Source organism: Neoarius graeffei, chromosome 19, assembly GCF_027579695.1.
Source record: "Neoarius graeffei isolate fNeoGra1 chromosome 19, fNeoGra1.pri, whole genome shotgun sequence".
In the NCBI taxonomy this organism is placed as follows: Eukaryota; Metazoa; Chordata; class Actinopteri; order Siluriformes; family Ariidae; genus Neoarius; species Neoarius graeffei.
The window spans coordinates 68,037,555-68,058,994 of record NC_083587.1 but is presented as its reverse complement, the minus strand read 5'-3'; the positions used below and the strand labels follow the sequence as shown (position 1 = coordinate 68,058,994).

Below are 21,440 nucleotides of genomic sequence, written 5' to 3'. Positions count from 1 at the left end.
TGTTGTTTCTCTAAAACGCATTCAGTCGTTTTTATACTTCTCAATTATTAAATTATTTATATAAAATAATCATAACAAGACTAATATTAGTATTCAGGTTATCTGTGCTGACCTTTAGAATGTTTATTAACTCTCTTGTGTGTGTGTGTGTGTGTGTGTGTGTGTGTGTGTGTGTGTGTGTGTGTTCTCTCCCCTGCAGTACGGCCAGTAACTCTCCCCGCAGCACTCCTGGCAGTTCTCCGTCTCTACGGCGACGGGTGCTGGGTGGGCGGGCCAGTGAAGGAGAGGGGCAGAATGAGCGCACCGGAGGGGGCGGAGCTGAAAGCTCTTCACTGCCCACAGCCTCCTCCTCTTCCTCCTTACTTCCTTCACTCTCCTCCTCTACCTCCAACTACCCAATCGGCTCACGGCACTTCACCCGCAATTCCAAGGTGAGCTAGGCTCCGCTTCTCACACCAGTTAGGGTTCTTACTAGAACATTCTGAACCCTGGACTGTCTCTGTCTCTCTGGACTCAGTCCTTCAGTGACACAGATTTGTTCATTCATACAGTGTTACTCTCATTGGGTGATACACACACGATTACCCATAATGCACTGTGTGTGTGTGTGTGTGTGTGTGTGTGTGTTATTACTGCTCTATATGTGATTCATTATATCTCTTTTCTTGCTGTTACAGAAAATGCAAAGCTGGTACAATGTGAGTACCTCTCTCTCTCTCTCTCTCTCTCTCTCAATCTGTCCCTCTCTGTCTGTCTGTCTCTCTCCATCTCTCTGTTTATCTACCTGTCTTTGTTTATCTACCTGTCTCTCTGTCTGTCTGTTGTTAATTCAGTCAGTTGCTGGCCTTCAGATCTCTCTGTTTTAATTTGTTATCTTCATGCTCTCTCTCTCTCTCTCTCTCTCTCTCTCTCTCTCTCTCTCTCTCTCTCTCTCAGGTTATCAGTCCCACCTATAAGCAAAGGAATGAAGAGTTCCGTAAACTCTTTAAGAAACTTCCAGAGACAGAGCGTCTGATTGTAGGTGAGTGTGTGTGTGTGTGTGTGTGTGTGTGTGTGTGTCCCTGCACCAAAGTGTAATCCCTGACACATACACACAATCTCTCTTATTTATTGTGTGTGTGTGTGTGTGTGTGTGTGTGTGTAGATTACTCCTGTGCTCTACAGAAGGACATCCTGCTGCAGGGGCGTCTCTATCTGTCTGAGAACTGGATCTGCTTCTACAGCAACATCTTCCGCTGGGAGACCACTGTACGTCACTCTCTCACATATACATATATACACACACACACACACACACACCTACACCTGTCCAAGTGAAGAAGCTGTTCTGTGTGTGTTGTGTCTCAGATCACACTCCTGATGAAGGAAGTGACGAATATGACGAAAGAGAAAACAGCGAAACTCATTCCAAACGCCATCCAGATCAGCACTGAGCAGGAGAAGGTACACACACACACACACACACACACACACACACACACACACACACACACGGCACAAGTTTAGATTTAAAACACAATATGTCACTCTGTACATGCTCTCTCTCTCTGCTTCTCCCCCTCTCTCTCTCTCGCTGTCTCCCTCTTTCTCTCTCTCCTCCACAGCACTTCTTCACCTCTTTCGGAGCAAGGGATCGCAGCTTCATGATGATGTTCAAGCTGTGGCAGAATGCGCTAATGGACAAGGTTACACACACACACACACACACACACACACACACACGTATACACTCCTCAAACAGTTCTAGCACATGTACTACTGACACACTCTCACACACACACCACACCTACACATGTGAATTTTACCACAGCAGCTGAGTTCACTTTATTGCACTCTTTAAACCAAGTGATTGGAACCCATGACCCCATGCTGCCTTCATGAGCTTCCTGACTTACAGTAAATACGAGTTTCCGAGCTAAATGTCACTCAATAAATCTTCACATTAATTCCACATGCGAGTTTCCAGAACAAATAAAACTATCCCTGATTTTTTTTCAACTAATTTTCAATTTATTTTTCCTTTTAATTCACAAAACTGAAACATAAACACACCTGAGAGTGAATAAGGAGCCGTATGAACAGCATGAGCCACACTGAGGGGCACAGGAGAGTGTGATTCATAATATATTTAAATCTTATTCTATAAACACATCTTTATCTCTATTCAGACTGGATTAGTTTATCAGGGAGACGTCTGTAATGTGACGGCTCCTTTAATCAGTCTTTTTATTTTCTTTCTCCTCCTGAAAATGTGGTCTGTGAGGTAAAACCTCACAGACCACGTATATGGTCGAGTTCCTCTTCTGAAGCATCCATTTTTCTTTTGGCGTTTCAGGAAGTGTTTAATATCTGGGGGGCACTGATAACTGATACACACGCTAATACAGTCGGCAGTTCAGCCTGTCTCCGAGTAGGACGGAGAAAATCTCTGAGATGGCTGATCTAGGTGGAAATAAAATCACAGAGGAGCTCTTGGTAAATAGGAAAGTACCCCAGGAGCATTTAATAACGCCCGAATAGGGCTTTGGTTCTCTGTTATTTGCGTTTTGTTCCTTTATTCTGTCTCTGTGTAAACAGTTCCTTTTTGTTTGTCAGCTTCTGTTTTTAGATAAATACAGTGTTTAATGTGAGCGGTTTGAGATTTGCTGGATGTACTTATTCAGGGGTGTGTGTGTGTGTGTGTGTGTGTGTGTGTGTGTGTGTGTGTGTGTGTGTGTGTGTGTGTGTGTTTTAGACACTGTCTCCTAAAGAGCTTTGGCACATCGTACACCAATGTTATGGCACAGAGCTTGGTCTGACGAGCGAGGACGATGATTACGTCTCTCCCACTGATGAGCATGTCAACGGCCTGCTGTGAGCTCCACCTGCTCGCTCTCTCTCTCTCTCTCTCTCTCTCTCTCTGTTCTCATTCTGTGTTTACAATGTTACACTATATATTTATATATTATATCCAGTATGTATAATGTTCCTGTCTCTCTCAGGCTGGGTGACGAGTCCTCCTCTGATGTGATGGATCCGTCCTCAGCCTCAGCAGTTCCTGGATCTTCTCCTTCATCTTCCTCTTCCGTTCAGCCCCTGGAGGTTCAGCCATCCAAACACAGCGCAGAGCCGGAGACGAGCCCAAATACACCCTCCACCACACCCTCCAACACACACTCCACACACCCCGCCTCTGCCACTGTTGCTATGGTGAGTCTCATACTTCACCATATAGAACACATTGACGTGTTGCCTTGTCTGTGTGTGTGTGTGTGTGTGTGTTCAGTTTAGCGAGGAGTTTAATTTCCATAACCACACTCATGGAAGAGTTAAGACACGCCCAGTAAGGGGCAGGCAGAAAGGTGGGGGTTAAAGGGCACAACATGAACAAGAACGGAAATTCATTCAAATTATATTCTAATGTGGAGTTTTACATATGAAATTATTCCACAGCTTTATCTATAACTTGAAGTCCAGACTTAATGAAGCATGTTTATGAGAGTTTCATATGCTATTTAATGTTAATTAACAACTGAGCAGGAAGTGATGACCCATATAAGGAAAGTGAGGGACAAAACAGAACCAGTGATGTATATGGTGTCGGGTGGAGCATCAGGAATGTGATGTGGTGTTTGGGTTTTTTTTTTTTTTGACCTTCCTGCTGTAGAATTCAGAGGAATGTGGGCAGAATGATCAATCAGAACCAACCAGTCAGGTAGCACCAATGGCTCACATGTCATCGCTGGAGATGACCAATGATGAGGACCTTCCCACTGATCCGAGCAACTCATCTGATACGCAGGAAGAGAGTGAGCACCCACCTGCACAACCTCACACACATAATTATACAATTCAGATAAAAATATTAAATAGAAAATAATGGCTCGTGCTCTAAAGACCTTCTGAGCACTCAGAGGTTTATCTGTACACTTTATTATTATTATTATTGTTACATTTAATTAAATCAGGGATTCACAGATTTATTTTTGTGCAAATACAGTAACATACGCATGTGTCTGTTCGAGGAAGATAATCCACGCTGGGGTGGAGCTTTTAAAAGCGACTTTCACGAGATACACGTCAGACTCCCAGTAACAACTTAATAATTAGCACACAAAATCTGTCTTCAAAATTTCTGATATTAATCTGTGAAATAATTACATAAAACAAAAGAGGAGAGGAGTTTCTCTGGTATCCCTGTGTGGGGTCATGACCCCGAGTTTGAGCTAAACGTAAATTGCTCATCTGTTAGAGTTTTAGTTATAAAATTGTCATTTTGTTCTCATTATTACAGCTGGAGAAACAAAAGCTGCTGATAAAGTAAATAAAAAAATACATTGATATCAGTAAAAAAAAAACCTGAGACATGCTTTGAGAAGAAACTTAATAGAATAAATTAAAATAAAATAATTCATGATTTATATTTATCCTGGAATAGAAGAAATGTGTAGGTAATTTTTTTTTTGCTCAAAAGAAAGAAGACAATAATAGTTTTAAATGGTAATAAATTTAAGTACATGAATATATGACAATATTATCTTAATTATTATTTGAAATAAAACAAATAATAAATAAATCTTCCACTGAATGACAGCAAATAAATGAAAATCATAAAAATATCAGCAGACCCGTGCAGTGGATTAATCCCCGACACTGAGCCAGTCCTGATATCATGAATATTTTATGAATTAATACAGAAGTTGTTTAAAAGGTGTGTGTGTGTGTGTGTGTGTGTGTGTGTGTGTTCCAGGTGAGGTGGAGTCGTTCTGTGGTAATCTGCGAGGTCGGCTTCACATTAACACGGTGGTGAGGATGAGTGTGGACAAACTGCACGAGATGCTCTTCTCCGACACTCACTTCCTGCAGCACCTCTTCAGCCAGCGCAACTTCACCGGTCAGTACAGCGTGGAGTAGCATGGAGTAATGTAGCATAGTGTAGTATAGAGCAGGGCTTTTCAAAGTATGGGGCATGCCTCCCCTAGGGGGCGCCAGAGTTCTTCAGGGGGGGCGCACCGTGAGGAAAAATAAACCAGAATAAGTTACTATTGCGGACATTTAGCGAACTTCAGCTAGCCTTTGCCAGAGACAAAATGGATCGATTTTTAGTACCTAAAGCTACAGTGAGTGAGGAGACAGAGTCTGGGCCAAGCAAAAAAAAGAAGGAAGTATGACCACGATTATTTAAAGTTTGGATTTTCATGGACTGGATCTGAAGATCCAGTGCCACAGTGTGTTGTCTGCCAAGAGGTGTTAGCTAACAATGCTATGAGATGTTTAAAATGTGTAAAACAAGATGTTTAAAATAAAAAAAAGCACAGATGTTTAAAATGTGTAAAAAAAAAAAGTTTTACAAAGCACAGATGTTTAAAATGTGTAAAAGAAAAAAAATAATGTGTACAACAACCATTTTTTTAAATGCGAATGGAACATTAAGTATAGCAACAACAAAAATTGTAAGGGGGGCGCTGTTGTTTATTTGCTCTCTGAGGGGGGGCTGACTCTCCCACACTTTGAAAACCCCTGGTATAGAGTATTGTAGTATAGTGCCCCCTGTAGGCCAACACTCAGTCATACACCCTTTAATTTCTGGTTTAATGAGCTCTTCTTTTATAAACATAAAGAACACTTCACCTGACTTCTCACAGATTCTTATCCTTAGATCCCACCCCTTATACCACACCCTTTAGACCCTGACCTTTAGATCCCACCCCTTATACTACACCCTTTAGACCCTGACCTTTAGATCCCACCCCTTAGAATCCAGGGTTTAAAACTGTAGCTGAATGATGATACATTTTCACTTTTAATAGAAAAAACTGTTGCAAAATATCAGTTATTTACATTAATTGGAGATCTGTCTATCTTTGTCTTTCTTTCTCTGTCTGTCTCCCTTTCTCATTTTTTGCCTTACTCTCACATGCTGTCTGTGTCTCTATCTGTCTATCTATATATGTATCTCTCTCTCTGTCTCAGATCTGTCAGTGCAGGAGTGGCAGAAAGACAGCAGCAGCGGGGTCAGCACTCGAGTTTTGAGTTACACCATCGCCATTAACAACCCCCTCGGCCCAAAAACAGCCCCTGTGGTGGAAACACAGGTACACACACATACAGGCACATGCACACAATAATCCTTTATTAATCTAATTTAGTAATGTGTGTGTGTGTGTGTGTGTGTGTGTGTGTGTGTGTGTGTTCACAGACTCTCCATAAGAGCAGTTCTCGAGGTGTGTGTTACGTGGTGGACTCGGAGGTGATCACATCAGGAATCCCGTACCAGGATTACTTTTACACCGTACACAGATACTGCCTCACTTCTGTCAGCACACAGAAGAGCCGCCTCAGGTCTCTCTCTCACACACACACACACACACACCACAAAACTAAAGGACACGCTGAAATTACTTCTCATCAGCTAATAATGACAGTGATGAAATGTCATCAGACAGAGTAACGTTACTGTGTGTGTGTGTGTGTGTGTGTGTGTGTGTGTGTGTACAGGGTGTCGTCAGATATCTGCTACAGGAAGCAGCCGTGGAGTCTGGTGAAGGCTCTGATAGAGAAAAACACCTGGAGTGGCATAGAAGAGTACTACAGACACATGGGTACACACACACGCAGAGTATCATGTTATCAGCTCCTACTGATATAGTTTAACATTTCTTCTGTAACACTACGTTGTGGGCGGGGTTATACACAAATGCGGATTTGTGATGTCATCAAAAAGATCAGTGTTTAAACCAATCACAGGATAAAATACTAATTATGTTCAATTTGAATGAACAATGATATATTAGGAAAAAAATTGCTGTTTAACATCACTAGCTGTATAACTTAGCTAATCAGTTGTCATGGCAACCTTATACATCATGTGACATAAATCGAAACCCTGCTACTGAATCCCCACTCTAATGACGTTGCTAGCTAACCAGCGAGCTAAGATAGCTAACGCTAACAATATTAGGCTGTTAGGGATGGTAGCAGGACACGGGGGGGGGTGCCAAATTGGCATACTCATGCATATTCATAGATCCTGGTATATTAAGTTTTTATTCTACATCATTTATTTTTTATGCTTTAAAATAACACATTCATTGAGATATGGTGCTTAAACTTGTTTATTCAGCTTTCCAGTTTGTCTGGTAACCATGGAAACTAGGTAATACCTTTAAGTGTGACTTATGGTGTGTGTGTGTTTGTGTGTACACACAGAGGTGGAGGTGTGTAAGTTGGAGACGCTGCTCCAGTCCGAGGTGTCGGTGGTGTGTGTGGGAGAATCAGAAGCCGTTAAAGCTCCTCCCACATTGCGCAGGCGCAAACACACCGGCTTGAAACGTGCAGAGGGGGTGGGGCATGGAGGTGGAGTCATTGAGCAAGGGGGCGTGACCCAGAGGGAGCGCAGAGACACAGGTGAGGAAGGTTAATGAGGTTCTGTAAATCTCCGCCCTCGAGTGGTGAAATGGGGAAGTACAGTGTATTTTTTTTGTGATATTTTCTAGGGATGAGCGAGTACAGCATTATCTGTATCTGTTAACCATATGAATTATCTGTATCCGTATCCGTACTCGGAGTGGGCAGGATTTAACCCGGAAGTGGGCGGGATTTAACCCGGAAGTGGGTCTGGTTGTCTTGAAACGGGCAGGGCTTTAACCAGTATGTTATTTTAAGCATGCAATTGATATGGGTTGATCAGAAATTGTTATATTTATTGCTGATTAGAAAACTGTTTACAGGACAGCATCAGCATTGAGCTTCAGATCACTGGTTTTGATCACGATAGCAAACGAACTATTTACAGAACAAGTTTTGCAACAATGAATACAACACATGCGGTTGCAATTATGAAATGTAATGAACAAGAGTTTTCATACTCAACTTTCTTTTTTTAACTTTTAATTTTTTTATGATCAGTGTAGGGGTTTTTTTGGTTCTTTTTTATTTTTTTTATTTCCACACCAGGTGGGTGTGTGTGTGTAGCTTAATTTGTAATATTATTTATACCACTACTACCTAAAAAGTGTCAGACACTCAGTGCGTGAAGTAAAATAAAACTGGTTAGAGCCAACTGACGGTTTAAAAAAAAAACCTCCGACAACCGGCGGAGAGAGAGAGTGTGTGTGTGTGTGTGTGTGTGTGTTCTCCCTGGGTCGCCACCTTGCCGTGGTGGAGAGCCTTGTGTGTTCCGATGAACCTGAGAGCAAAGCCGTCTGGAGCCTAAGCTCCTGGTAGGGTCACCCATGGCGATAAGGTCGAAGGGGAGGTTCCAGACGAAGAGCGACCCAAACAAGTCCTTCAACAGTGGAGTGGGCGGAGGAAGGTGGCAGAAGTGCACCACAACGGTCACAAAGGCGGAAGAAGGCTGCAGCAAAGAGAGGCCACCGATCGTCTTGATCTTCATGCCATTGGAGTCTGGCTCTCTCTCTGCCAAGAACAGTGTGGTGGCTGCCAGTGCACCAGTCTCCCCACTCTAAACGATTCCACGCACAGGCGTTCTCCTGCCCCCCCCCCAACACCCAACCCCTCTTCAAGTTCTATGGCGATCAGGAAATGGTAACTGGAGCAGGACAGTGAAGTCTGGGAGCTCCTAGTCATGCACTGGCACATAGGTGGTGGGTGTCTGATTCAGTCGTTTTGCTCTCGGACTGAGGCAGAGAGAGCATCTCGGTAGCAGCACTCACGTCTGAGCAGCCCTATTAAGGATCCGCTCTGCTCACCCCACAATGGGGAAGGGGCTAGAAAAGGTGCCCTAAAAATAGCCTGCCTCTTAAACCTGGCTGGAATACCGCACCCAGTGGGTTCACCTCATAGCGGTCGAAAACAATAAACATTGGAGCCTGGAATGTGAGGACTCTTATGGACAGGGCCCCCAACGATCGCCCCGAAAGATCTGCAATAATTGCTAGGGAGCTGAAAAGGTTTAACGTCGACATTGCTGCCCTGTCTGAAACCCGCCTGGCCGATGAGGGGCAACTGAAGGAGAAGAAAGGTGGATACACCTTCTTCTGGAAGGGAAAGCCAGCTGATGAAGCCATAATCCACGGAGTGGGATTCGCCATCAAGAACCACCTCATCTCCCAACTCTCTGAATCTCCAGTAGGTATCAATGAACGTCTCATGACACTGCGCCTGAGGCTCTCAAACAGCCAGATGGCCACTGCTGTGAGTGCCTATGCACCAACCTTGGACTCACAGGACGAAGACAAGGAGGCCCTCGATGCATCCCTTGACCAGGTCCTATCGAACATCCTGAAGGAAGACAAGATCCTCCTACTCGGGGTTTTCAATGCCAGGGTTGGCAAGGATCACAAGCTCTGGAAAGGCACCCTAGGCAAAGAGGGTGTTGGAAATATCAACTCCAATGGAACCCTCCTACTGTCAAAGTGTGCTGAACATGAGCTGGTCATAACAAACACCCTTTTCCGCCAGAGAAACAGGTTCAAAACCTCTTGGATGCACCCTCGATCAAAGTGCTGGCATCTCATTGACTATGTGATTGTCAGGGCTAGAGATCGCAAGGATGTTAACATCACCAGGGCCATGACATGTGCGGATGATTGTTGGACAGACCATCGCCTAATCCGCTCCACAATGAACATCCAGCTACATCAGAAAAGGAGGACCCAAAGGAAGCAAACACGTCCTAAATTCAACATCGACAGCTTGGGGGATACAGAAAGAGTGCAACAACTTCAGAAGACCCTACTTGAACGACTCCCTAAAGAATATCCTGAGGACGTGGAAGGACACTGGAAGACCCTTAAGACCATCTTACTCGAGACCTGCATGGACACCCTTGGCTACAAGACCAGGAAACATCAAGACTGGTTTGACGACAGTGACACCGAAATAGAACAGCTAATTGATGCCAAAAGGAAAGCCTTTTGTTCTTGGCAGAATGACATCAATTGTAAGGCTAAAAGACAGGCCCACTCCAAGGCAAAGGCACTTGTCCAGCGCAGGGTGCGAGAGTTAAAGAACCAGTGGTGAACAGAGAAGGCCTTGGAGATCCAGAGGCTTGCTGACTCGGGTGACACTAGGGGCTTCTTCAATGCCACCAAAGCTGTGTATGGCCCAAGTTATCGAGGCCTCAATCCCCTCCGCTCCAAAGATGGGCAAACCCTGCTGAAGGATGAGGAAGGGATCAGCTCCAGATGGGAAGAACACTTCCGGGAGCTCCTGAACCGAAACACCACAGTTGATTCAGAAACCATCAACCAAATTCCTCAGTGGCCCATCATGGAGCATTTGGATGACCCTCCCACTGAAAGTGAGGTCTTGGGTGCCATCAGGAGATTGAGTAACAACAAGGCCTCTGGACCAGATGGGATTCCAGCAGAAATCCTCAAGCAAGGTGGGCCCAAACTCCTCAGTCACATCCACAGCCTCCTTTCTAAGATCTGGGAGGAGGAGAAAATCCCTGCCGAACTCAGGGACGCCCTGATTGTCACCATATTCAAGAAGGGAGATAAAGCGGACTGTGGCAACTACAGGGGCATCTCCCTCCTATCCACCACAGGCAAAGTACTGGCCCGTATTTTGGCCAACCGACTACTGACACTGTCAGAAGTGATCCTCCCAGAGTCAGTGTGGCTTCCGCCCCGCCAGAGGAACCTCCAACATGATTTTCACAGCTCGCCAGCTGCAGGAGAAATGTCGAGAGCAACACCTACCCCTGTACATGGCATTCATCGATCTTACCAAGGCCTTTGATTCCGTGAACAGACCTGCCCTCTGGTGCGTTCTATCCAAGATCGGATCCCCAGACAAGTATCTGAGGATCTTGCGCCTACTACATGATGACATGACCGCAACCGTAGTTGGAAATGGTGGCTATGAAACAGCCCCTTTCAAAGTGCACACCGGTGTCAAGCAGGGCTGCATCATTGTACCAACCCTCTTCTCCATCTTCATTGCCACCATCCTCCACCTCACCAGCCAAAATCTACCTGAGGGTCTCAAGTTCATATACAGAACAGACAGCGGGCTCTTCAACATCAACAGGTTCAGGGCAAAAAGCAAGGTGCTCACATCCTCCATCATGGAGCTCCAATATGCTGACGATAATGCCCTAGTGGCTCTTTCTGAAGAGGACCTCCAGAACATCATGGACGCCTTTGCCAGAGCCTACCAACTCCTGGGACTTGATATTAAGATCAGGAAAACTCAGATACTGTACCAACCAGCCCCTGACACACCCTCCAAAGTCCCATCAATCCATGTGGACAACAACACCCTGGAAAATGTGGACCAATTCATGTATCTTGGCAGTCTTCTATCCACAAGAGCTGACATTGATGCAGAAATCCACCACCGCATAGGGTGTACCAGTACAACTTTTGCTAGGCTGAGAGACAGGGTCTTTGGCAACCGCGAAATCCTGACCAAAACCAAACTCCTGGTCTATCAAGCCGTCATTCTTCCCACCCTGCTCTATGGAACTGATAGCTGGACTACCTACAGTAGACATCTGAAAGCCCTGGAGCAGTATCACCAGCGATGCCTACGCAAGATTCTCAGAATCAGCTGGGAAGATAGACGGACTAATATCAGTGTCTTAAAGGAAGCCAACATCGCCAGCATCACCTCAATTATCGCTAGGCACCAGCTACGATGGACAGGTCATGTAGTACGCATGCCCAATTACCGCCTTCCAAAACAGATTCTGTATGGCCAACTAAAGGAAGGAAAGCGTACCCAAGGAAGGCAGAAGAAGCGGTACAAGGACATGATCAAAGTACACCTCAGAAAATGTCACTTCAATCTCAATAACTGGGAGGAGGCTGCCCTCAAAAGAGATGAGTGGAGTAGGATGGCACACCTAGAAGAGGACCTCCACTGTGCCGCAGAAACTAAAAGGCAACTGAGGAAGGAGAGAACCACCATCAAAACGGCTCCCCAAACCACCACCTCCAGGACAACAATCTACATATGCCCCCACTGCAATAGAGACTGTGGATCGAGGATTGGCCTCAACCGCCACCTGACGACCCACAAGTGACCAGACTCACCGTCAGGAGGACAATCATACTCGTTACGAGTGATCGCTGATGATGATGATTGTGTGTGTGTGTGTGTGTGTGTGTGTGTGTGTGTGTAGCTTAATTTGTAATACTTATACCACTACTACCTTTATTTTTACATGAATTACAGCAAGAAAGTGTCAGACACTCAATGCATGAAGTCAAAAAAACTGTTTTTAACCGACGGTTAAAAAAAGAAAAAAAATCTCCAACAGGCAGAGATGCAATGCAAGTCGCTTTCTACCAAGCACCACGTCTGAACGAACCCACGTTTCCCAGAACTCTACTGGTTATAAGTAAGTACAAACTGAAATAAAAACAAACTTGAAGCTGAAGAAACCCGAAACGTTAACGGAAAAGAGCCGCGAACCTGAGTGACTGAGGGAGAGACAGAGCGCTGTTCTCTGTGTGAGTGAGCAAAGCGGTGTGTGTAGGGGAGGGGCGCTGTGACGCTGTGTGAGGATTTTCATTCAGGCCGAGCACAGATATTGACTCGTATTACTCGTATAATACTCGTATTCAGCAAAAGTGCTTTATCCGTACCGGATACTCATTTCAGCCGAGTATCCGGCTCAACTCTAATATTTTCAAAGGTGGTGTCATTCCTATCTAGTGTTAAATGTGGAGGGGTGTGTGTGTGTGTGTGTGTGTGTGTGTGTGTGTGTGTGTGTTTGTTTGTTTCAGGTGCACAGTACATGAAGGTGGGTGAAAAGTGGCGTGGCTCTGCAAACAACAACAGCATCACCCTCCTACTCATCATCAGCTTTATGTGAGTTACACTGTGTGTGTGTGTGTGTGTGTGTGTGTGTGTGTGTACACGTGTGGAGTAAATATTCATTTATTTATATTTATTCACATCATTTATTCTTTATTCTAAATGCCCAGATTCATTTTCCTATAAGGGCACGAGGCACAATGCGTCAATTTATTATTATTTTTTCCACTAATAATACAGTAATTAGCAGATCCTGTGTCAGATCGATGGTGTTACTGAGTTACAGGATGTCTTTTAAAGATCCCTGATGAGCTATGATAAAGATTTACATTTCAGATTGCTTGTTTCATTGATTGTCTCACTTGTTGAGGGTTTTTTTTTTTAACGCATGTGCATTTGTGTTTGACAGTTCCTTTCTTTTTACTAATTTGTTTGTCTTAAAAATCCTTAAAATAAACTTCAACTAGGAAAGAGGTTATTGGAGAAACCCTATTTCAGACAGTTGACCTTGCTATGACCTTGACCCTGTTTGGATCAGTTCCTCAGTCTCATCAGTTGATCTACTGGTGATGACGATGCCTCCATCACAATCCTACAAACATTCATGAGACGCCACAATAATCAGAATCTCAGACAGATGCATGGACGAGAACATACTGCAGGAATATATCATAATAATAATAATAACCTATTAGAGCTGCTTTCCCTTTTTAAATTTCATTTCTTTATTCCTGTCTTAAATTTTTTCATTACTGTTCTGTTCATCTTTTTTCTTTTTCTCAGGCTTTTGTTATTTAACTTTTTCTAAACTTTCACTCTGTCTGTCTCACTCCATCTCTTGTCTCTCTCTCTCCCTCTGTCTCTCTCTCCCTCTCCCCCCCTCACCCCCTGCTCCATGGCTGTGTGTAGGATCTGTATCAGGTACAGTAAACTGCTTCCTTGATGTTGGTGTTCAGTATGGGATGTGATGCACTCTGTGGGTTGCGTCCAGCGGCTGTATTTACGAGTCGAGGTTGTAACTGGGGTTTAAAAGTGAAGCTGGATTGTCTCTGAGGCCCCCTAGTGGCTGGATGCAGCACAGTTTTGTGTGTTAGTGAATCCTGTAGAGTGTAAATGTTAACTGCTGTTTTTTAGTCAGTACTTTACATCCACTGTTTACATTACTGTCAGTGAGCTGGCAAACAGTGACCCAGTCAGTCATGACTCAAAGCTGACAACATTAAAATCAATAAACCTGTGAAAATGTACCACTACACTTTGTTAATTAATAACGCAGTACTTGAATCATGTAATAACGACACTTTTTGAGTTTGCCGACTTGCGTTCCACTTCAGATAATATCTCACAGCGCACACTCACAACACAAACAACTAGAGTGTCCATCACCAGTCTGGGCGGGGCATAGGCTCCACTAATGGTTCCACACATGGGCGGGGCATAGGTTATGTGTCATTTTTAAACATGGTGCATTCTGGGTATTCTGTAGTGGACATGCTGTATGTTTATGTTCACATAAAGTGAGTGGGCTCGTATGGTAATATTTCTGCTCTGTGTGTGTGTGTGTGTGTGTGTGTGTGTGTGTGCGTGCAGTCTGGTGGTTTTGGTAGCTCTGAACATGATGCTGTTCTATAAGCTGTGGGCTCTGGAGCGAGCTGCTCACACACTTGAGACATGGCACTCGTACTCACTGTCAGACAGGTACCCCACACACACACACACAGAGTTAACTGTGCACACTGACAAACACTATGTCATAGATTTTATCCAAAGCTGACAAAATATCAGCTCAAATGTTACATCACCATCAAAATGCCTGTCTATCTGCCCATCTGTCTGTCTGTTTCTCTGCCCATCTGTCTCTGTCTGTCTGTCTGTCTGTCTGTCTGTCTGTCTGTCTGTCTGTCTGTCTGCCTGTCTGTCTATCTCCCCGTGTGCTTCTTTGTTTGTCTGTCTCTCTGCTCGTCTGTCTATCTGCCCATCTGTCTCTCTGCATATCTGTCTGGCTGTCTATCTGCCCATCTGTTTGTCTCTGTCTCTCTGTCTGTATCACTGCCTGTCTGTCTCCTTGTCTCTCTGCCCATCTGTTTGTCTCTGTCTGTCTGTTTCTCTGCCCGTCTGTCTCTCTGCCCTTCTCTGTCTCTCTGCATGTCTGTTTCTCTGCCCGTCTCTCTCTCTCTCTCTCTCTCTCTCTCTCTCTCTCTCTGTCTGTCTCTCAGTCCTCTCCCCCAGTCATCGTCTGAGTGGATGAAGGTTCTGGAGTTACAGCGTCAGTTCCATCAGGCACAAATGAACAAATGGCAGCAGATCCTACACTCCTCCGTCACACTGCTCGACCAGGTGTGTGTGTGTGTGTGTGCGCTCCATGTGGTACAACATGTCTTTGCTCATTGGTCACCGTAAATCACTTAAATTTAATTAATCCCCCCCCCCGGTCTCTCTATTCCCCCCCCCCAGATGAAACAGTCTCTGGAGAAGCTCCACACAGGGATAATCAGATCTGAGGAAGAGGAAACTGTCTCTCCTCCACCATCTGAACCTTCAACATCACCCACAACAGACACACTGACTGAGCAGTGACACACACACACACACACACACACACACCTTCCGATCGTCTCTGATCAGTGCACTGCGATCATGTGATTGGGTAAAATTACCCAGAATGTTCAGCTCCTCCCACTGTGACTAACTGTGAATGCAGCGCTGCCTTTCCTCGCACCCTAAACCCTCCACCCTGAACCTTCACTCACAAGAAACCAGTGAAAAAGCAATAAACCAGTGGTGGTTTGGGACGGAGCCAAACTGTTCACGCCTAACTGAGTGATATTCGGAATGGGACACGACCACCACTGAATCACTGTTACACAAACGTGTGTTTGTGTGTGAATTTTACACAATACTCTCTCTCTCTCTCTTCTTTGTTTTGTCTTCTTTTTCCCCCTCCACCTTCCTCTCCTCTTTTTTCTTTTTTACTTTTGTTTTATTCCTCACTTTTTTCTCTGCTGTTTGTTCCTTTACTCAGTTTCACTTTTTCTTTCTTAGCATTTTCTCTTTCTCTGATTCACTTCCGGTCTTTTCTTTTATTTCCCTCTTTCTCCCTAACCCTGTCCCCACACACACACACACACACACTTTTAATTGGAAGAGGCAGGCCCTCATTCTTCAGAGCTTCTTCCTGTTTTTCTGGGGTCAGAGGTCACAGACCACACCCCCTCCTCATCCACAGACTGATGTTTTATCTTCACAGATCTCACTCTTCATCAGTTAATAATTACCCAGAATGCTCAGCTGCAACATGTTTCAGTTTATTTGCTGAACAATTGGAACATGAGAGACGGTGAGATCAACCGGTTCAGTATTTATTTCTCTGACTGAATGAATATCTTGTTTTGTGTGTGTGTGTGAGCGACAGGAAGCAGGATCACGACCACAACAGCAATAATCATGACGAGGAAATGTGTGATATTAATCATGAAATGCAGAGCTGCCTGTATGAGTGATGTAAAAACACTATTACACTCAGTAACAGGGTCTGAAATTAACTCCACCTCCAGAAAAATTGTCTGTTAAAACCATTAGCAACGGCACCAAAATTGTCCGGGTGATTTATTCATGTTGTTGAAACCAAATATTTTTTTTTTCAACACAACACTGTATGTGGGATGTAACCTGATTATCATAAGCGTCAAATGTAAATATGGATTTGCATAGCCCCGCCCATGTAAGCACTACAAGCTTATGTATTTGTGCTTTTTCAGAAAATGAGGCGTCATCGATACAAGAGCAGATATTTATCTCTAATTATTTTATATCTGCAGGGAATTCAGTCCTCCAGTTCACAAGGAGGCGCTGCAGCAGAAAGCTGACTTTTTATGACCACAGTAATCATCAATACATCGATTTTTGCGCAGAAGCAATGCCGTGTCGAGACACTGAGTTACTTTTTAGCAATTTCTCACCTTCTTAACATGTCTGTAAATGTTAATAAACACTTTAATACATTTAAATAATTTATTTGAAAATATACAGATTGGACAAGAATGTATACAGAGAGACGAAAGTTGATTTCAGACCTTGTTTTTTTGTGTGTGTGTTTTTCTCTCTCTTTCTCTTAGTATTCTATTTATTTGATGTTACGTTGACGAGCGTCTCCGGGTCACTCGGTGTGCGCACTCTTCATCACTCATCACCATTGTATTTTATTGGATCAAGACTTGAAGTGATCAGGGTTACTGTAGGTCTGCAGGCGTGTGCTGATCATCGGTTATATGATACATCACGATATTCAAGCAGAAATATCGCCACGTTCTGCAGACAGCGAGAGGTGCGAGATGTTTGATCAAATATCTGTCAGATCGTCTTCATAATCAGACGTCTGATTAAAGAGATCACATGACATGAAGGACAAAACACCAGAGATGCACTTAAAGCGAAATGATAGTGATAAACACTTTTTCAGTTTATTGTTAACATTTGTGAAACATTCAATAAAGGATGTCAATTAAACAGCAGCAGGCAGTAAATCGGAGTTGGACTCTAAAGAAGCTCGATACTAAAACAAAGATTTTTAAAAAACAGCATCTTTTTTAATATTTCTCCTTTGATCATGATCTTATTTAACATATTTTTCATCTAGTTTTAATTAATGTAAAAAAAAAAAAACAACTCGGTTTCTGTGTGAAAATCACACACTGGATTTTTATGTATTTATTTAACGTAATGTGTGGTAAGCCCCGCCTCTTCTCTTCTCTTTTTTTTTTTTAAGTGTGTTACTGTGTAACCAATCACAGTCGTTTCTCTGGGCAGGTCTAATCTGATTGGCTGCTGGCAGTCGCAGTGAGAGAGAGACAGATCGTATCTGCACCACAGTGAGAGAGAGTGAGACAGATCATATCTGCGCCGCAGTGAGAGAGTGAGACAGGTCGTATCTGCGCCTCAGTGAGAGAGAGAGTGAGACAGATCATATCTGCGCCGCAGTGAGAGAGAGAGACAGATCGTATCTGCGCTGCAGTGAGAGAGTGAGACAGATCGTATCTGCGCAGACGCACAGCTTGTGAACAGGCAAGGCAGGCAACTGCTTGGGCCCCCCTGGCCCAGGGGCCCCTGAGAGTCGGGGGCCAAGGGCTTATTTATTTTGTTTTTTATTGTTTTTATTGTTCTTTACTATTGTATTTTCACATTTGGAATTTAAAAAACTTTGGTTTCATACATTTTTTGTTGGTGTCAGATTATTTATAACATATTGGTGATGAACACTGGTCAGAAGGGCCCCCTGGAAATTTTTGCTTGGGGCCACAACAGACTCTAGAATCGCCTCTGTATCTGCGCCTCAGTGAGAGAGTGAGACAGATCGTATCTGCGCCTCAGTGTGAGAGAGAGTGAGACAGATCGTATCTGCGCCTCAGTGAGAGAGAGTGAGACAGATCGTATCTGTGCCTCAGTGAGAGAGAGTGAGACAGATCGTATCTGTGCCTCAGTGAGAGAGTGAGGCAGATCGTATCTGCGCCTCAGTGAGAGAGAGTGAGACAGATCGTATCTGCGCCTCAGTGAGAGAGTGAAACAGATCGTATCTGTGCCTCAGTGAGAGAGTGAGACAGATCGTATCTGCGCCTCAGTGAGAGAGTGAGACAGATCGTATCTGCGCCTCAGTGAGAGAGAGTGAGACAGATCGTATCTGTGCCTCAGTGAGAGAGTGAGACAGATCGTATCTGCGCCTCAGTGAGAGAGAGTGAGACAGATCGTATCTGCGCCTCAGTGTGAGAGAGAGTGAGACAGATCGTATCTGTGCCTCAGTGAGAGAGTGAGACAGATCGTATCTGCGCCTCAGTGAGAGAGAGAGTGAGACAGATCGTATCTGCGCCTCAGTGAGAGAGAGTGAGACAGATCGTATCTGTGCCTCAGTGAGAGAGTGAGACAGATCGTATCTGCGCCTCAGTGAGAGAGAGTGAGACAGATCGTATCTGCGCCTCAGTGTGAGAGAGAGTGAGACAGATCGTATCTGTGCCTCAGTGAGAGAGTGAGACAGATCGTATCTGCGCCTCAGTGAGAGAGAGAGTGAGACAGATCGTATCTGCGCCTCAGTGAGAGAGAGTGAGGCAGATCGTATCTGTGCCTCAGTGAGAGAGTGAGACAGATCGTATCTGCGCCTCAGTGAGAGAGAGTGAGACAGATCGTATCTGCGCCTCAGTGTGAGAGAGAGTGAGACAGATCGTATCTGCGCCTCAGTGAGAGAGTGAGACAGATCGTATCTGCGCCTCAGTGAGAGAGAGTGAGACAGATCGTATCTGCGCCTCAGTGTGAGAGAGAGTGAGACAGATCGTATCTGCGCCTCAGTGAGAGAGAGTGAGACAGATCGTATCTGCGCCTCAGTGAGAGAGAGTGAGACAGATCGTATCTGCGCCTCAGTGTGACAGAGAGTGAGACAGATCGTATCTGCGCCTCAGTGAGAGTGAGACAGATCGTATCTGTGCCTCAGTGAGAGAGAGTGAGACAGATCGTATCTGCGCCTCAGTGAGAGAGAGTGAGACAGATCGTATCTGCGCCTCAGTGTGAGAGAGAGTGAGACAGATCGTATCTGCGCCTCAGTGAGAGTGAGACAGATCATATCTGTGCCTCAGTGAGAGAGAGAGTGAGGCAGATCGTATCTGCGCCTCAGTGAGAGAGAGTGAGACAGATCGTATCTGCGCCTCAGTGAGAGAGTGAGACAGATCGTATCTGCGCCTCAGTGAGAGAGAGTGAGACAGATCATATCTGTGCCTCAGTGAGAGAGAGAGTGAGGCAGATCGTATCTGCGCCTCAGTGAGAGAGTGAGACAGATCGTATCTGCGCCTCAGTGAGAGAGAGTGAGACAGATCGTATCTGCGCCTCAGTGAGAGAGAGTGAGACAGATCGTATCTGCGCCTCAGTGAGAGAGAGTGAGACAGATCGTATCTGCGCCTCAGTGTGACAGAGAGTGAGACAGATCGTATCTGCGCCTCAGTGAGAGTGAGACAGATCGTATCTGTGCCTCAGTGAGAGAGAGTGAGACAGATCGTATCTGCGCCTCAGTGAGAGAGAGTGAGACAGATCGTATCTGCGCCTCAGTGTGAGAGAGAGTGAGACAGATCGTATCTGCGCCTCAGTGAGAGAGAGTGAGACAGATCATATCTGTGCCTCAGTGAGAGAGAGAGTGAGGCAGATCGTATCTGCGCCTCAGTGAGAGAGAGTGAGACAGATCGTATCTGCGCCTCAGTGAGAGAGTGAGACAGATCGTATCTGCGCCTCAGTGAGAGAGAGTGAGACAGATCATATCTGTGCCTCAGTGAGAGAGAGAGTGAGGCAGATCGTATCTGCGCCTCAGTGAGAGAGTGAGACAGATCGTATCTGCGCCTCAGTGAGAGAGAGTGAGACAGATCGTATCTGCGCCTCAGTGAGAGAGAGTGAGACAGATCGTATCTGCGCCTCAGTGAGAGAGAGTGAGACAGATCGTATCTGCGCCTCAGTGTGACAGAGAGTGAGACAGATCGTATCTGCGCCTCAGTGAGAGTGAGACAGATCGTATCTGTGCCTCAGTGAGAGAGAGTGAGACAGATCGTATCTGCGCCTCAGTGAGAGAGAGTGAGACAGATCGTATCTGCGCCTCAGTGTGAGAGAGAGTGAGACAGATCGTATCTGCGCCTCAGTGAGAGAGAGTGAGACAGATCATATCTGTGCCTCAGTGAGAGAGAGAGTGAGGCAGATCGTATCTGCGCCTCAGTGAGAGAGAGTGAGACAGATCGTATCTGCGCCTCAGTGAGAGAGTGAGACAGATCGTATCTGCGCCTCAGTGAGAGAGAGTGAGACAGATCGTATCTGCGCCTCAGTGAGAGAGAGTGAGACAGATCATATCTGTGCCTCAGTGAGAGAGAGAGTGAGGCAGATCGTATCTGCGCCTCAGTGAGAGAGTGAGACAGATCGTATCTGCGCCTCAGTGAGTGAGTGAGAGAGTGAGACAGATCATATCTGTGTCGCAGTGAAATGATTAAAAAAAAAGCAAACGAAATATCTGGGAAATTTTTCCTTCAGCCAGTTTTACGAAATTCTCACGCAATCTTTTACACAGAGTAAAGTGTTTTAAACAGATTTAAGCGATTTTAATAAACTAGCTCTGATTTTGTTCACTGTTGTCATGGTAATAGTTGTAGCCCCGCCCCCTCCAGCCACAGACTGGTGTCAGGTTCAGACAGACTGTAAACAATGAGTCTGATCTGGTCAACTGATCAATGCAACGTATAACTGTATCAGCACACGCCCACTGTAGACCCGACCATCTGAAAGTACACACACACACACACACACACACACACACACACATTTTAATATTTATGTTGCTGATTAAACATTGAGGACCAAATGGAACTCGAGCTCAAAGGGACCGTCCCCCCGCTGTGTGTCTGCATTTCACACTTTGTGTTGTTTTTGTACAGTTTTAGCTGCTGTGTTGGAATGATGTCTTACTGCTGTTCCTTATCCTACACTCCTCCTTTCATATCTCTCTCTCTCTCTCTCTCTCTTATTTATTTGCGTTAGTCTTGAGGAGGAAGTGCGATTTTGCTGTAAAGATCTGATTTGGATGGAAAACCAAATAAAACTAGAACTTTAGGAAAATGAAGCATCACCCAGTGTGTTCCAGTCTTTTGTATTTTTACCAAAAAGTCCTCCTGATGAGAGGATTTATTCATAAATCGCTGAAAGGAGTGTTTACGCAACAA

General features: G+C 44.9%; 1 protein-coding gene across 4 annotated transcripts in view; it reads left to right on the top strand.

Annotated features, from left to right (window-relative positions):
• The window catches only part of gramd1a (GRAM domain containing 1A), a 37,295-nt gene extending 15,949 nt beyond the window's left edge, over window positions 1-21,346 (top strand). For all 4 annotated transcript variants that reach the window (XM_060900500.1, XM_060900502.1, XM_060900501.1 and 1 more), the window contains 18 exons: window positions 200-431; window positions 678-698; window positions 937-1,021; window positions 1,145-1,248; window positions 1,348-1,443; window positions 1,605-1,685; window positions 2,735-2,853; window positions 2,982-3,189; window positions 3,647-3,788; window positions 4,730-4,873; window positions 5,953-6,074; window positions 6,179-6,321; window positions 6,478-6,581; window positions 7,189-7,386; window positions 12,681-12,765; window positions 14,302-14,409; window positions 14,928-15,048; window positions 15,166-21,346. In XM_060900500.1, coding sequence (XP_060756483.1) covers window positions 200-431; window positions 678-698; window positions 937-1,021; window positions 1,145-1,248; window positions 1,348-1,443; window positions 1,605-1,685; window positions 2,735-2,853; window positions 2,982-3,189; window positions 3,647-3,788; window positions 4,730-4,873; window positions 5,953-6,074; window positions 6,179-6,321; window positions 6,478-6,581; window positions 7,189-7,386; window positions 12,681-12,765; window positions 14,302-14,409; window positions 14,928-15,048; window positions 15,166-15,288 — 2,236 coding nt within the window. In that variant the 3' untranslated portion in view covers window positions 15,289-21,346. The remainder of the gene's footprint in view (window positions 1-199; window positions 432-677; window positions 699-936; window positions 1,022-1,144; window positions 1,249-1,347; window positions 1,444-1,604; window positions 1,686-2,734; window positions 2,854-2,981; window positions 3,190-3,646; window positions 3,789-4,729; window positions 4,874-5,952; window positions 6,075-6,178; window positions 6,322-6,477; window positions 6,582-7,188; window positions 7,387-12,680; window positions 12,766-14,301; window positions 14,410-14,927; window positions 15,049-15,165) is intronic.
• The last annotated feature ends 94 nt before the right edge of the window (window positions 21,347-21,440 follow it).